Source organism: Penicillium argentinense, assembly GCF_028826775.1.
Source record: "Penicillium argentinense strain IBT 30761 chromosome Unknown utg000001l_segment0_segment0, whole genome shotgun sequence".
Classification (NCBI taxonomy): domain Eukaryota; kingdom Fungi; phylum Ascomycota; class Eurotiomycetes; order Eurotiales; family Aspergillaceae; genus Penicillium; species Penicillium argentinense.
Window position 1 is genome coordinate 1677322 of NW_026622660.1, and position 17306 is coordinate 1694627.

The 17306-nt window shown below is 49.7% G+C and overlaps 3 protein-coding genes across 3 annotated transcripts; 2 read left to right on the forward strand and 1 right to left on the reverse strand.

The window, feature by feature from the left end:
- Positions 1–1640: 1640 nt before the first annotated feature.
- On the forward strand, positions 1641–2123 carry N7532_000567 (RpiB/LacA/LacB family sugar-phosphate isomerase; the record flags this gene model as incomplete). The annotated part of the gene is made up of 1 exon (XM_056613071.1): positions 1641–2123. One exon carries the CDS (start codon positions 1641–1643, stop codon positions 2121–2123), a length of 483 nt encoding a protein of 160 aa, XP_056480295.1.
- A 2221-nt stretch (positions 2124–4344) lies between these two features.
- N7532_000568 (uncharacterized protein) lies at positions 4345–5316 on the reverse strand (the record flags this gene model as incomplete). Its single annotated transcript, XM_056613072.1, has 1 exon — positions 4345–5316. One exon carries the CDS (start codon positions 5314–5316, stop codon positions 4345–4347), a length of 972 nt encoding a protein of 323 aa, XP_056480296.1.
- A 6486-nt stretch (positions 5317–11802) lies between these two features.
- Positions 11803–16143, forward strand: N7532_000569 (NACHT domain protein; the record flags this gene model as incomplete). The annotated part of the gene is made up of 1 exon (XM_056613073.1): positions 11803–16143. One exon carries the CDS (start codon positions 11803–11805, stop codon positions 16141–16143), a length of 4341 nt encoding a protein of 1446 aa, XP_056480297.1.
- Between the last annotated feature and the right edge of the window lie 1163 nt (positions 16144–17306).

The window sequence follows — 17306 nt, forward strand, 5'->3', positions numbered from 1 at the left end:
TTTCAAAGGGCTGGCGGCGTCCGCACCATCCCGCGCGCGCATTAGCGGCCGGCCTGGGCTGCGCTACGAGGTGATTCCCTGCTTGCCAGGCTGAAATCCAAAGATGAGATGATGTCACAGCGCGTTGGAGGCCAGTGACTCGAACAATCAGACGAACGGAATGGCGACTCCACCGTCGGAAGTATACAGCGTCCTTTCTCAAAGGATATGACGATGCCAACGAGGGGCAACGAGGGGCAGCGAAGTATACTCGGAGATTGAATGTGGTCAGGGATTGTGATTGGGTCGTCGACGCGATGCCCGATACGTCGCAGAACCAGGGACGAGGCCAAAGGGGCGCAGCGGACGCGACGGAAAACCGGTTGCGCGGAAAACGGCTGGAACTATGCAGTGCCTCAACCTTCGAGTTGGGATAGCGTCAGCGTGGCTGAGTGTTCCTCTATCGCCCAGCACAGGCCACGTCTATACTTCTGCCGCCAGTACATTCTCCCAGTACCTACTACTACTACCCAGCTCATCAGGAGCACCCGACATGCATCTGCAATGTCCCCTCGGACTACACACGACCGCAGAATCCGGAGTAGGTTTGTCTAGCGGGATGCCCGAGCCAGTGGAGTTCGCGGGGCTGGTGGGGGCAGACGCAGGTGAAATGGCCAGAGCCGATGGACCATACCCTAGGGTAACCATCCTGTGCGAATAGGCTGACTTCCAGGGGTGGATAGAGTGGACTGAACTGGTCGTTGATCGAGTATATACTCAGTATTTGGTTGCAGCCGGACATGATTCTCTGCCTGGCCAACCCTGGGAAGTTGTATACTTCTTAGTTCGTAGTATAGTGTATAAGTGCCCGCTATGACGACGCGGCTCGTTCGGCTTGGTTGCCTAGGCTGCTCTCGAAACCCCCAGGCAGGTGAAGCGCAACCGGAACAACACTAGGATTTCGACCCCCTCTTTCCCCCTATTCGTTCCTCTGCGCTCGGCGTGTCGCACGGGCGTTGCCTTAGCGCCTTCGGGAAGTATGAGGCACTGCGCCAACCTTACGAGGGTGTAGTACATACCAGGATGATATTAGCGCCGAAGGGGTGTGGCTTACGGTACAAGGTAAGAGGGGGCATTGACTTCAGTGACATCGATGGCTGGTTGCCCTGCCCCTAATTGAATTCACATTCACGTTCCCATTCATACCCAAGACCATGGTTGCTGTCTGGCTCTATTCTATACTATGATGTACCGTAAAGTGGTAATACGGGCGTATTGTCCGCGTACAGAGCGGTACTTGCCGGTACGCGGAACGTTGACCAGCCGGTTTTGGACAACGACACGCCGCCTCACCCACTCACATCCCATCCTCCCAGTGCCATGACGCTATGGCGGGGCAGCTGGCCTTCCCCCACCTCGAACGATATCAATGTTGCTCTGCTGCGGTGGATCTGGCCTGAGCCCGCGATGCCACGGCCACGATTGGTTCCATCAGCCCGTGCTCCACCCCGGGGTATGCGTTGCACGGAAGCGATGAGCAAAGGCCAGGTATAAAAGGGCCCCTGGACGGCCCTGAGTCCAGGTGGAAAGCAACTCAAAAAGCATTCTTCATTGTCTATTACCCCCAAGCTCTTACTTCCATTCCGATCTATCCGTCCATCATGTCTGACCAGCCCCTCCGCATCGTCATGGCCTGCGACGAGGCCGGTGTCCCCTACAAGGACGCCATCAAGGCCGTCCTCGAGAAGAGTCCCCTCGTCGCCTCCGTCTCCGACGTGGGTGTCAACTCCACCTCCGACAAGACCGCCTACCCTCACCCCGCTGTCGAGGGTGCCCAGCAGATCAAGGCGGGCAAGGCTGACCGCGGCCTCTTTATCTGCGGTACCGGTCTCGGCGTCGCCATCGCCGCCAACAAGGTGCCCGGCATCCGTGCTGTCACGGCCCACGACCCCTTCTCCGTCGAGCGCTCCATCCTGAGCAACGACGCCCAGGTCCTCTGTATGGGCCAGCGCGTCATTGGCGTCGAGCTCGCCAAGAAGCTCGCTCTCGACTGGCTCAACTACCGCTTCGACCCCAAGAGCGCCTCCGCCGCCAAGGTCCAGGCCATCTCCGACTACGAGACCAAGTTCCACGGCTCCTCCTAAGCACCTCCACACGCTTCGCTTCGGGACCTCGTGGTCTGTTCCATACTTGCGTTCTATCCGGGGGAGATGAAAGACCGCAGCGCGTGTCTTTGCACGACCCACGCAACACCCTTTGACATAAATATTTATATACCAAGCGCTTCATGATACCACGAATCGAATGTTGAGTTCTGCTGTTACCTTGGGATTTAGATCATAGAGGATCTCTATGTACTGCCCCTGTACATAGTACAATACAAACCCTGCAGTCTGGAATTCCGTTGTCTTTGCTATCTACTGTTTTATAGATGATACCTGTAACGTAGTCGATGATATAGTAGTAACCTACTAGTAAATGCAGTATAAAGGGAATTAGTGTAATGTATTGGACCGACAATCTAGAATTGCGACAACAATACACGGTGCTATTTTCAGTGCCAGAAATTGATTCATTGTCACACATCACGCTACATCACGCATCACTCAAGATAGATCAGCATTTCCAACTTCCAAAAGCCGAAAATCCTATTCAAAGTATCGCTATCCATGTCGCTTTCCTTCTCTGTGCCGGTGTCCTCTGCCTCATCCTCGGTCATTTGCTGAAAAGCAGTTTCCGAATCGGGCAGAGGTTTGAGAAACACCATGTGGCCCGATGTTCTGCCCATGACAAACGGATGTGGGCCGCCCCTATACCTCAAAATATCTGGACTGATGTACGGAGAGAATCTGAGATTGTCCAGGGGCCGATTGCAGGAGGCAAACAGAGAACGTTTTGTCCTAGGTAAGTGACCCTCAAATTATCACGAGGAAAAGCCATATCCAGCCAGGTGCCACATTGGGGAAGCCAAGCCGAAACGAGAACTTGTATAAGTCATATCCCGGCTATCGAAATAAGGCTTGACCATTTCGATCTTGGTATAGAGCGCATCGTCATGACCAGGATACCGTGGATCGAGTTGAAGGCACCACGGCGAATCGATAGGCAAAGATTTCGCGCAGCTTCCGGCGTCTGCATCCCAGACCACAATGGTCCTGTCAGCTGAAGCACCTGCGATTCGATTTCTGCCCTGGGAATCCTTGAACCACGCGAATTGATACGGTCTCGGACGTCGTTTGGAGTCAGAGGACTCGGTGGAACCTTCAATTACCATGTCGAGACAACCGTTTCAAGAGAATACAGCCGGCATGATCGGGGTTCACCTCCCAGATCTCAAGCTTGTCCGTTTGGGATCTCGGACGATTCATCCTCCTCAGACTCCCTCTCGAAGTAGGTTCTCACAGACTGACCGGTCTTATATCCCACATTATATTGACTGTTCCGTCATACGAGGCTGACCAGAAGCTGCTCTCCGTCCCGCATCCAGAGGATTGACGAAACTCCATCGGTATGGCCCTTCAGGGAAAGTTGACACTAGCCAGCGTCCACATCCCAGATCTTGATGGTCCGATCCTCGGACGCTGATGCTGGTCGGCTTTGATCTGGAGACCATTCCAGTCTCCGAATTCCAGATTTGTGTTCCCTCCAAACCCCAAAATATTCACCTTTGTGTTCTGGTGCATTCGTGCTTGTCCAGATCCCAGATACTGATTGTTCCATCCTCTGATCCTGACGCAAGCAGGTTGTTGTTTGACCAGGCAATTGATGTGACAGCCTTTTCATATCCCCCAAGAATGAAGAGAAACTGGCCAGTTTTTGCATCCCAGACTCGAACTGTTCTGTCCTTTGATGCTGCCAAGCCGGATGTTGTGAGACCAGACAGCCAACAAGACCGAGTCAGTGTGGTCCTCCAGAAGTTGAAGACACGGTCCCCAGCTTTTCTCTGAAAGAATTGGCTCAATTGGCTGACTCTTTTCTATCCAAGATGGCAGATCGACCTTGCCATAGGATTTCCTTGTTTCACTCTGATTTGGGCTGAATATAAGAGCCGAGGTGTAGACTTGAAACGGGTCGCTTTCGAAGGCCACTCTGTTGAACCGAAAAACTCGGATGGCGTCAGAGGCTAGGTCCAAAAGCTGTCGCGAAGTTGGGCGAATTCAACTAGGTCAAGGAATTCAGGGTGCGCTAGGAGCTCAAATGGAAGCGAGAATCGTATAATTAATTTGATTTGCTTGCGTTTCCATTCTTCTTCACTGAAGATCGGTCTTGGTGATTGGGGAGTTAGTAAAGACTGAGAAATCAGTTGACTAGTATTCTTAAGAAGATTAAACAATAAGAACACTCACAGCCCGTTCCATTGATTGTTCAATGTGGCCCTGGCTTCCCTGGGCAACTATTACTTCCTTCTTGTCGCATACATCCTTCCTCAACAAACCTTGTGCTAGTGCTAGGAATATTCGACATTGAATGGTCGACCCCCCAGAACGACACCTCTGAGCCCCGCGAATGCACGAACGAAACCAGCATACCCAGCACTGCAAACTCCAACTTCAACTTGACACTATAGACCGTCGCTTTCAAAATCACCTGTGAGAAATAGTAGTTCAGATATTGGAGAATTGTCAGCGCTAGGTCCATGATAATGACCACTATGTTGACGGCCAGCAGCTCATACAATATCTTGTGTCGTCGCTTGTCGCCACTAGGAATGATCCGTAACATCCGGATGGTTTCCCAGATATACACTCCCGAAATAAAGCACTCTTGTGCTGTAAACCAAGTCACTTGGATACGTTCGATAGCGGCGTACCCATTCACCCAGGCGGGGGTCTGCGGCATATAGGACCACCCCACATTCAACACGATGGTTGGCACAACAATAGCAATTAAACTCAGAATGATCAACCCTCGCACGAAGCCCAATATCGCTGTACTTTGCGACACCAGGTGTAGTCGCGAGTAGAGCACCACAGATTGGTTCGGCACCATCAAGATCCATGCAGCATTCTGCATGACCAGGGTAAGCCACAATGGCTGCAGATTGAAATACTGCAAGACCCCTGAAATGGCGGAGGGAATCACGCCGAGGATAGCTGATGTCAACAGAGACCAGAAGTAGAGGCTGCTGTATCGGCGGAAAGACAGTGGGATAAGAATCGCCAGTTCGAGGGCATTATATAGAGCGATGGACATGAACACGATTATGCTGATATCAAGGGCGTTATCCACCGTACCGCTTCCGGTCCCCAGCGGCGATGTCGGGTTCCGTATAGAATATTCATGCTGCTGGGTAGCGGCTGTGAGTAGGCCGACGGACCGGGTGTTCGTGGGATGCATCTCACTCCGGTGACAAAGTGTGCGAGAGGGGCGGCGGTGCTGTTGCCCGTCAATAATTTGCACAGCGAGGGGAAGAGAAAAGCAGAAGAGAGGTATCGTTCCCAAAGTTTAAAACCGATTTTCAGTGACTGCGGGCCTCCTGGAAAAGATACTTCCAGCTGAGTGGAAAAGCCCAGCTTAACCCGCGTATCCCTTCTTGTCTTTGGGGCATCCAATCATACCCAAGGGGAAAGACTGCTTCCGAGTCCCAGTTAGTACTAGTGCCGCGGGACTAAATGAGTTAGGTTTTCATAGTAAAAGACGCCTCACAGAAGGCAGTTGACAAGGCGCTATACCCATAACGGGCTAGTGACCTAGGAAAACTAGGTTTCCTGTAGCATGCGTAAGATACAGTGGCGCAAAAAATACTTTGGCACCCAATACTTCCGTCTTCTTGCCACGGGTACCATTCGCATTCAAAGCAGTACTACGCGAATAAGCACCGAAAAATAAAGAAATCTGATTATTGGCGGTTCCCCCTTTTTTGGGATTGCTGCTTACCTCTTTCCTGCTGCTCTGCTAATGTTTACAAGAATGGGCATTACGAAGAATTTAGAATCTTGACCGGCAGTAAAGAAATGGCGCCGAAGGCACTGGGGTATAATATGTTTAGTGATTTAGATACTGTAACATCTTAGTGACAGGGATGTTCAACACTCCCACTCGCTGATTCCCTTCATCAGGAGTGCCAGCGATCATCCATCACGATTACAAGGCAACAGTGAGGAGACTTTCGGCCCTGTCACTGCGATTCCGAAGTTCTCGACCGAAGACGAGGTGGTTCGCCGCACGGATAATTGTAAGATTGGCCTGGCGCTTCACCTCATGACCAGCGATCTTAGCAAGGCATACCGTGTACCTGAGAAACGGGAGTCCGGCATGGTGGGTATTAAGACTGGTGTGATCTCAGACATTAATGTACCCTAAGCTGACCCGTGGGATTGCTGCGCCGATACATAATTAAACTTATATAAGGTAGATTTGGACAGAAATACGAAATCGATGACCATGTGAACATCAAGATTATCGTGACGGCGCCGTCAACACCGTGCATTTGAATCTGTGAACTACCTCACTGGCTAGGTTACTGCACCGAGCGGTAGCAGGTAAAGAAGGAAATCAAAAAGCCCCATGAGACTTTTACACACCTAGTTTCCCGACTACTCTAATATATGTTTTCAAGCAAACCCAGACCTTGGATGCATGCTCACAAAAGCCTCTCCGTAATTAGTAGCGCAAGGAAGAGGTCTAAATCTTGTCCACACTTTTGCTAGTTTTCACCTCAATTTGCCGACGTTTTCTGGGTTCTGGCACATTGTGGAGACCCTCTCTCGGATTTGTCCTTTCCCCTCCAGCTTGCGGGACTAATCATATGTTTGCCACGCTGCACGTCCTGACAACCATGGATTTTGCCTTGTCATTACTCGATCTGGTAAACAGTAGCGGGCTAATCCCGTGCGTGATCTCGGCTGTCGCTGGAAATTGTGCACTTGGTGGGCCCCACCAGACCGAATCGACCCCACAATCGCCCCCCGCACGAGAAAGAAAGAGGGAAGCGATGAACTTGGGGTTTCCTCTGAGTATCGCTGAATACGGCGAATAGAATCCTTTCATTCTCACAGCTGATGAAATAAGACTACGAGGGCCAAGTGCGCAGATTTCAAGCAACGAGAAACACCCTTTTCTTCCATCAATATTCATTTGCGTTTTTCGTGACGTTGCATTTCACCTTGCCCACCATCGCGTAACCAAAGCACAGGATAACCAGGCAATTCAGACCACACCCTCCTAGGGAAGTGCATCAAGCCACGAGAATCAAAATTAGCAAACCAAGACATTCATGTCATATGAACCTTCAGCAACTTTCTCGCCCTTCGTGTTCTGTCCAATGCTAAAAGCCAGTGAATCGGGCAAAGAAGGCAAGCTAGCCCAGAGATACACGGAAAGCGACCCCCAACCATGGTGCGCTGTCCAGTAAAACGTAGCAGAGTCACCGAACGGGCACCTGAGGTTCTCTGGGTCACCAAAGCCACCCAGGATGGAGTCAGTGGCGTTCTGGGGGAAGCGTGCGGGGTCAAGTAGGGATCCACGCTGGCCCGCTAAAAACAAACGCCACTTTGGCTCCTGCACACTCCTTGGACCAATCTTGGCCAGCCAGTTTAGCGACGTTGACAATTTACTTACCTTCACATCTGCGACCGAGAGATCAGCGAGCGACTTCTTCGGGACAGTTCGATACCACGGCCGCCCTAGCGCGGACGGAATCATATAGATCGAAGAGAACCTCGAACGCGTGAGAAATCTTCCGTCGTGCTAGGTATAGCTGAGTTCTAACAGAGACAAATGTAAATCATGTTGGCAAAGCAAAATCAAGTTCTCGGGCTTAGAGCCATGCACGAATTGCCAACGAAGAGGGATCGAATGTCATTTCGCAGATTCAAATGAGATAATCGAGAGTGTTGACAAGGCTCGAGATAATCAGCTTGGACTTACTAAGGAAGCTCTGAGATTGGTGAAAACACTATTGAGTGAGAAATTTCTTTACAAAAAAAGAAAAAAAATCTCAATCTCCCTTGGCCGTTGATGGATGAATATGTACTAAGTTCCCCACGTTTTGTACCGGCGTTCTAAGAGATAACATCTATTAAGCTCTCACATGACATGCGGGCGCCTCTGCAAACAACGCTGTCTTGTCAGCTTCAGATTAGTAACGTAACTAACTAATCAACGAGTGAGCGGCGCACACGGGCGTGGCGCACCCAACCCGCTACTACATTTTTAAAAAGCAGATAAAACCACCAAAACACTATTAATTTAAAGAACTATTGATTGGGACACCGGATAATTGAATGGCTAATACTATTGCAGCCGCTACATTTCCGGGGTGCACGTTTGGCTGGTGGGGTGTGGCAAAGTAGGCGATTCAACCGGTGCAGGATGATCAACTGGCTGCACTGGCTGCACTGGCTGCACTGGCTGCACTGGTAGTGGTAGGCCCTCTCTAACTGTAACACCCTGTTCGCATCGAACTAGGCGATTCGTTCGTGTTCGGTTTTGCCGTTTCTTCTCATTCGCAGCCCGTAGATCAGCACATACCTGCGCTAGTAGTGCAGCATTATGCATCGAGACATAGAAGCCCTTGATAGTCTGACCTAGGGCTATCTTTGATGGGGTAGGAGGGCTTCTTGAACGTTTTTTAAGTAGTTTTTTGAGTGAAGAAGCCTGCCTTTGTAGTTGAACTGCTGTTTTTAGTGTTTTTGGGTTGAACTAACTTTAGCTTGATCGGCCAGTAGGTCGGCTGGGTCCTAGGGGTGTTGGTGTTCGAAGAGATACATTGAGCTTAGAAAGCACACGTTCAGGCTGTTGTGGAACTAGACCTGCTGCTGTAAAACTAGACTAAATATTCTTACTTTAAAGGTCTCTTCTCGCGCCTTAAGGATAGCTTGCTAGGAAATCTAGCTTACCGATATGATTGAATCCTAACGTAATCCACAAGCGAGCTGGACACATAAATAACTACTATTATTTAAACCAATTTATTAACCAACCAACGCCATTATTTTCAAATTTCTACCTATCAGACCTATTAGGGCACCGCGTTCTTTTATGCCCAACTTGATTGCAGTCGCTGCATCGCGGTGGAGCGCGTCTAATTGGCTGGGAAGTTGATGATGCTGGTTCCGCAGGGGGTGCAGGGGGAGCTTCAATAGCCTGTTTAGACTATTAAATGCCTCTCTAGCCTCCTGAGTCGAATATCCCTCTGACTGAGCAATGCGGTTTGTAGAATTCTTGCGTTTTTGCTTTTGCGTCTCATTTGCTGCCCGTAAATCGTTGTTTTCCTGTAGAAGGATTGTGTTGGTATGTAATTATTGCTGGTAGCCCTTAAGGAGCTGATCAATAGCTATATTTGTGGGTGTTGGAGGGCTTTGCGAGCGGTTTTTAAGTAAAGTCTTAATTGATGAGGCTTGTCGATTTAATTTTTTAAGATTTGCTGGCGTTTTAGGGCTCCACGCGCTCGATTGGTTCCCTGGTCGACTATCTGGGGGGGGGGGGGGGTAGGTGTCCGGAGTTGAATATCGAGCTTTGAAATGATCCGATCTGGATCATATGGTACTAAACCAGCTGCGGCAAATGCATTTTGGATAGTCTCTGGTTTAATGGTATCTGCGTGGGCCTGTGGGAATGCTGCGAGGAAATCAAGCTTGTCGATATGATTGATATTGCATCGCGCTTTAGCCTCAATCATCCCCCCATATGCACGCTTTAGGGGGAAACAGCCTATATCTAAAGGCTGTAGTAGGTTTGAGGAATGCGGAGGCATAAAGATGGGAATAATATCGTCTTCGCGGCATAATCGATCAAAATAAGGAGTCAAATGACTACCATGGCCATCAAGTACTAGAAGTCGATATTTACCCTTAGTACGACTAGTCGTCCAAGGAATAAATTGCTTCTCTAGCCATCGAAGCCCAATTTCGTGTGTAGTCCAGCCATTATCGCTGATTTCAATTCTCCAATCATGAGGTAGGTCATCATACCAAGCTTGGTAGTGGTAGGTTTTCGCTTTAAAGATGATTGTTGGCGGGAGCACGAAGCCCGTTGAATTCACACATTCGATGGATGTGACCCATTCACGAGTCCCTGGCTGTAGAACTGCCCTCGGAGCGTAGTATTCAGCCCTTGTAACCACTTTCGCAGTAGCTATAAGCTCATCGCGAAGCCAGTCTCATCAACATTGTAGATATCCTCAGGTTGGATGCCATTTTCGTCGATTATACGTCGTACTTGCTCGAACCATGGCTGAATAGCCTTCGGATCCGCGCATTTTGCTCTCTCATAATTATATCGACGAGATTATCGGGTTTTGAGCTGATCGTGGCGCCTGATATAATTAGAAGCCCAGTTGGTTCCAACAGTCTGACTACCGCGCTCTGCCAAAAGAATATTGGCCATTTCAGCTACCATACTCGGTCGGGGGGCTGATCCACGCGTGTCCATCGAGGGTATCCATTGTAGGAGCGATTCCTCTTCATTTGCAGTCAATTTATGATTATTAGCGCGAGTATTTCTTCGAAATGTGCTCCCACGAAGTCGTGTCGCAAAGTCGAGTGGGGGATTTGGAATTGACGTGCAGCTTCGCGAATCGATGGAAATTCTTTGTTCAGATAGGCTCAGATCGCGAGCTGGATCCTACCCTCTTGCTCAATTGGATTTCTTGAATTCTGACTGCGAATTCGAGGCATGGTAGGTAGTTGAAGTATGGAAGTCGACGTGTTGGGGAACGGTCGCGATTTAGTGTCCAGCTCGCTTGTGTGTCCAGCTCGCTTGTGGATTACGTTAAAAGTTTCTTATACAAAGACTAGTATACCTTGTCACATATTCTATTATTCGAGAGCCTTTATCTAATTACAATGAGCCTACCTTCTGATTTCTTAGAGTTCCCTATGATTTACCATCGAATATGGTCTTAATTTGGCTACAGGAATCTTACACTGGTTTAGAGAAATACTAATGCTCTTGAGGGTGATAGATATGGGCTACTTAAGACTTGCTATTTTTTAAATTGTTGCTCGATTGTAAATAATGCCGTAGCGTGCGGCTTCGAGCCAGGATGACTCGTATGCGATGGGTTTTCTGCGATGATCAAATTTCTGAAATATCGCCACTCTGGTGGTGTATCATACTTATCGTGACTTCTCGCTATACTCGGCTTCTTCGGCCATTTAAGATGTAATGAGTGACTGGCTCTCGATTATATCACGGATGAGATGCAACTTTGAGGGAGGAGTCTCGGAGCCATATTGTGAATTGTAGGTAGCACCCAAAAAGTCGGCGAGAGAAAGAATCGTTTTGCTGGGGAAACCAGGGAAGAGCATTCGAGTACTGTACAGCAACTTCATGTATAATACAGCTAATATGGTTCTTATCCGTCATGTAAGATACAAGAGCTGTTCTTGGAACTGGCGGATCGGCGCTAATACCGTATCTGATTAACGTGTTTTAGATTAGGGCTCGGGGATTAATGTCGAAGAGGTTGGGGGAATACGTAGTCATATACTGACTGAATACTGTAAAATTACCACGAAAAAGTGCATAAGATATACAGCTACAGGGAAGTCACAGGTGCAGGTTCATACTGTTTACATACCCATGGGTATCAGCAAAATACACATGGGTAGTAAAGTGATAACCGCACCCACCCGCTGCGGTTTTGCGGCTATGAAATTGGCCTCATGATCGCAGTTTTGCGGGTACGGCTATGATTACCCAATCGGATGCATCTGTAGACTTCATGCACCAACTACACCATATCTGGAAGAGGCTTGACGTGGCTCGGGCCGGGCCATGGAGCCAAACATACTGAGAACTGAGGGGTCGCCGCGGAGCATTTCACAACATCACAACTTCCTCTCCTCCATTTCATGTTCACGGACAGCGGCTCCCACCATGGCCATCCCGCCCACAAACTCGACCGACGATAAACTCTCCTCCCTCTGGCACGCCGCCTGCACCGACTACGCCAATGAAACCGGCACCATGCTCGGCGACGAGGAACTGCGGGGCCTCCGTGGCCCCGAAGACCTCTCGCGGCAGCTAGAATTCGAAAAGGACAATTTCGAGGACTTTCGCATGAAGCGACGCCCACTTCTCCATGCGATGCAGACTGTGCTCGCCCCCTTTGAGAACTGGGGCGATCTCATCGCGGGCGCTGTGGCTGCGGCGTTCCCGCCGGCGTCGTCGATCATGGGGGCGATGTTGCTGGTTGTACGTGGGGCAAGGAGAGTAAGTGAGTCGTTTGATATGGTTACGGATTTGTTTCGCAACCTAGGCCATTTTGCGTTGCGGCTGGATTCATATAAGGGCGTGCCGCTGAGTGAGGGAATGAAGGTGATTATTGTCAAGGTGTTGGTGAATTTGCTGCGTGTCTGTGCGGCGTCCCAGAAACTGTTGCGCAAAGGGTCGCTGAAAGCGAGGCTGACGAAGTGGGCGAAGAATGTGATCGCGGAAGATACAGAGGTCAGTTCGCTCCTAGCCGAGCTGGAGGAGCTGACGAGCCAAGAGAATATGATGGTTTCGGCGCATGGGCTGAAGTTAACCCATCAGGCGCTCAGGAATACGGAGGAATTGCTTGAGAGGGATGATCGTAGGCATGATCGGGAGAAGTTAGAGAAGGTAAAGGCTGCCCTACAACCAGTATCCGGGTCAAGCCAAGTTTTCTCTTTCATCAACGAGAATCGTATCCCTGGGTCAGGGATCTGGATAGAGGACATGCTTCGGACTTGGTGGCAGGGAAATCAGCCTCTTCTTTGGCTTCATGGTGGTCCTGGAGTGGGCAAGTCCCATCTCGCGTCCAAAATTATCACGGGCTTTGCCAGTGGAGAATTTTCTGGCACTGCCCCTCTGGTAGCGTCTTTCTTCTGCAGGAACAACGATGTTGATCTACGCTCCATCAACAAGGCTTTGCGTACCTTGGCATGGCAGGTTGCCACACAAAGCCCAAGCTTCGCAACTCATGTTGAGGAATTCTGTTTGAAAGAAGACGCTGAAAATACCTATACCTTGTGGGGAAAACTGCTGCTCAAGCACCTCGCTAATGCGCCATCAGCGGAAACGTGCTTCGTCATTGACGGCCTCGATGAGGCAGAGCTGGAGGAATTGGAGGTCCTTGGTAGCCTACTGGAGAAGGCTTTTTCAGAAGATGACTCGAAGACAAGGCCATCTTTACGTATTGTACTGCTGAGCAGGGAATCAGTGCGCCCCATGCTCGAAGAACACTCACTGGACTGGATCCCGGATATTGAAATCGGTAATAATGAGAACAAGGACGATCTTCACGAATATGTCTCACAAAAACTACAAAAGACTAGATTGTTTCGCGCGGCGCCGCACCTCCAAGAGGAGATTGTCCAGGAGATCAGCCGGGAAGCTGAAGGTCTCTGGGAATGGGCCAATCTGGTCATCAAAGCTGTCCTGCGCTGTAGGACTAAAGAGCAGATCCAGAAAACCGTCAGGTCTACCCCGCGTGGAATCAGCGCGATGTTGAGCCAAGAGCTGCAGCGCCTGAGCAGAGAGTTGTCACTACCAGACGAAATGTCCTATGGCGAGTACTCCATCGAGGAAGCCGCAACGCAGATTGACCAGTTGAATGTCCTGCTCTCCTTCGTGACGCTCGCGCAAAAACCACTGAATGTGCAGCAGCTCAATACGATGCTACATATCATCTTCAAAGAAGAGGTCTTGAACCTTGAGGATGATATCCGCAGCTTGTACTCATCACTCTTTCAGATCCGACATACCACAGACGAATATGGCTTTGAGCAGGATTTTGTGATCCTAAGACATAGCTCATTTTACGAGTATTTCAGGACATCGCAAGAGTCCGGGTCGATTCATGTCAATGTCGAACAAACCGAGGCCAACTTCGTATATGTTATCCTCCAGACGTTCCGCGAGGTCCACAAGCCAGAGTCCGACATAGGCCCCGAAGATATATACTTAGGAGACCTCAGACCGTATGCTGAGAAATTCCTGCCATCGCATTTAGTGCGTGCCAATCCTGAAATGGCAGGGAAGCGACGTGAAGATATTTCAGCACTTTTTGAAGATTTGTTCGTCCAGGAAAAACATATGAACTGGTTGGTTGAAGTCATACAAATGAGGGACTATGCCAAGTACTGCTTCTATCCTTCATCTCGCGTATCGGACACCGGGAAGTTCTGGTTGAATGCCGAAGATCGGGTCACTGCAAATAGAAGGGCAGAGTTGGTCCTGAGCTGGCTTCTCCCGGAGACGAAACAGCGCTTCGAAGACAATGCCCGTTTATCGGAAGAGGCAAACGACACATGCCTATTTACGGTGCTCTTCTCCTTCATGGTGCGGACCTGGTTCCGTCTTTGGCTAGCCCCGGATAAAATCAATGAGGAGGATGGCTGGCCTGCTGCCCTTCCGCGTTTGTTGAAAGTATATTATGCAATGGCGGCAGTAGATAAGGGATTGGGCGAAGACGACGAAACGAGGAAACTACTAGGAATGACCTGGGGCAACACTGACGTGTCCGTGATCATGGAAGCCGCCGAGCTACAAAAGTTTGAGCATGCAGCCATGTGGCATGCCAGGGTCGCCCAGGCACTGCTCTTGCAATACCACCATCGAGAAGCGCGTGAGCAATTCCACGTCACGCTTGGCCTTGATAAAAAAGCAAATACCCTTGACCATCAGGAACTCTCCGTCGTACATAGAGATTTGGCTCGCGCATGTACTGAAATAGGGAGACACGCGGAGGCATTGAACCATATGGAACTCGCAGAAATGATGCGGATGCCGAGGGACGATTATGGTTCGGACAAGGATCGAGTCGGCCGATTGCTGAACACGGCGCAATTGAAGTATCGTGCAAAACAAAGAGACAATGCAATCGCCATAGCAAATGAAGCTTGGCAGGAGCTGTTGGCAACGAAGGAAGACTGGTGGTATCCTGACTTCCTTTCCTTCTTCGATATTTTCCTTGAGCTGCAAACCCCACAGCATCTTGGGACCGTTTTAGACTGCGCAGCTGAGCATTTTGAAGGGGCCAGTTCAAAAAGACCGAAGGATATGAATTTCGCAGACTACATCTTCGAAGTTTTCACCGAACGGCCGCATACCATGTACAGGGTGTTTCAGTATGCTTTGAAAGAGAAGGATCAGGATCGCCTGGCTCATCTTGCGAGGACCATGGAGAGAATCGATACCCTACCAGGAGAGCGTCATAATATCGCCAATCTTAAATATCTCATCGCAACGGTGTTATTCGACAAGGGACACTTAGACCTGGCGGTTCAAGGATGGTGTCAAGTCCTCAACCACGCCAATTGTGCTACTGACTCTGCCCGGAATGCCGAAAATAATCGCGGGCGCTCACTGGCCCACCTGGTGGAATTGTGCCTGAGTGGCACCGAGATCTCTTTCTGTGGAAGCTTCCCGATCATGTTGGACACTGCGGCTGAGTCGGGTGACGCCTGTCTGGTTATCTCGAGCTGGCTTCTGAACCATGGAGATCCCAACAATGCCAGACATGCTCTCCGCGGTCGCGTTAAAGCATGCATCGCCTTGCTATCAGACGATGATCCTACAAATGACGAGATCGCTTTCATAGCTCTTCTCAAGACATTCCTGGTTGATCCAGGTAGCGAGGAAGATCTCGGTGCGGCGTTGTATTGGATCAAGCGAGAGAACGAGCGGTTGATTAAGGTATACTATAACGAGGAGCGTGATGTCAGGAAATCCAAAGACGGGTTGGAGCTATTGGACACGCTGGGCGAGATTCATATAGAAAACGATGGCGAAGACATGAATAGTACCGACGGTCTTGACGACTTAGATATTTGGTTCATATGCGATCCACTGACGAGATGCTCGATTTGCATGCAGGAGATAACGAGTATCCACGGCTGGTACTATTGTCGCTCTTGCCCGTACAAGACGTGCTGCCGCGAGTGCTCCGGCAAGCTTCGGTGGATTGCCAACAGCTCTGATCTATCCAAATGCCCTGGTATTTGCGATGATGAACACGATTTCTTCTATACTGGTGGGCTTATTCGACTGTCCGAGCGTGTTCCGGAAGGCATGGTACCGGTGGTATCTTCAGATGGGGATAGATATGCTACTTGGATTGAGGACTGGAAGGATAGGCTTGCGGAGAAGTGGGAAACTGCGGGTTTCGCTTTCGACGGGGGGTTATCGGGTTGGTGCATGCGCGTTTTGCCGGAGCCACAGAGGACGCGGTGGGCTAAAATGTTCAAAGTTTGAATTAGTGTAGTGGAAGATCTCTGGTCTCTCTCTCTATACCCGGAACATGCCAGCCGTGATACTGAGAACCGCCGTTTTGCGGCCTCGCCCACCTGAAGTTTAAACTTTAATCCTTGGCCTAGCTAGACTCAAAACGGCTTGACTAACTCTGACGCTGGAACGGCCGCGCCGTCGATCCAGAGGGGCATGGAGGCCAACCGTCTCTTCTAGCGACATTGTGTGATGTGAATGAACTAACTATGTCTTCTTGCCTTCAAATGAGGTCCTGGACGTTTGCGCCTATTTGAGAGCTCTATCAACGACTACGTCCTGAATTCTAGATGCCAAAAGTTAAGGATTGAATAATTCAAGTATGTTGATGAGGATGACTGGCAGTGCAAAAAGACGGTGTCCCAAAAGGAAGATTAAAGCCACTGTAACCGAACAGAGCATGGGGAACGAAAGGGAGCGACCCAGCCAAAGGCAATAGGATATGATGATTGAAAGGAAGAGTTTTGAGAGACTGGATCTGAAGAGAAGTTACGAGCAGGCGGGAGCACAGACTATTTATGTATTGAAGTCGAAAACCAACATCTGACAAAGCCATCGTTTTATTTTCGTACAAGGCTATAAGCGGATGCTAGAGAAGAGAAACAGTGATGACGTACCTGATTGCCTAACCGGAGCAATCTGAATAGGGCGGAGCTGATCCCTGAGCACTCCGGGAGCAAATGATCAGACTGGGTTTATTTCGAGCAAGTGATATTTTAATTACTAAGATCTTGGTAAAATGAACGCTTAAAATGGCGTCGAATGTAGCCATTTTCAGCGCTCAATTTACCGTCACCTAGCGTTGGGGTGTATTTTGAAACGTTAATTTGCCGTAGAATTCCTTTTTCTCCCGAATAACAAGCATCGTTACATGATCAAAACTTTCAGAAAATTAAGTGCGTTTCATTGCTACTGACATGCTTAATGTTGGCCAAGACACCAGTGAACCCACGTTGCATGGCTACTTTGCCAGCAGTGGCCCAGCACCCACTCTCCCACCCAGTCAGACAACGGCCGTGCAGGGCCTCTGCAAGACCCATAGGCTGCGCAATCGCCTATTGGAGCTGCTGATCAATCCAGTGTGGACTCTTCGAGCCCGAACTTGCTCCCGAGTCTTGTACCCAGTATTTTAA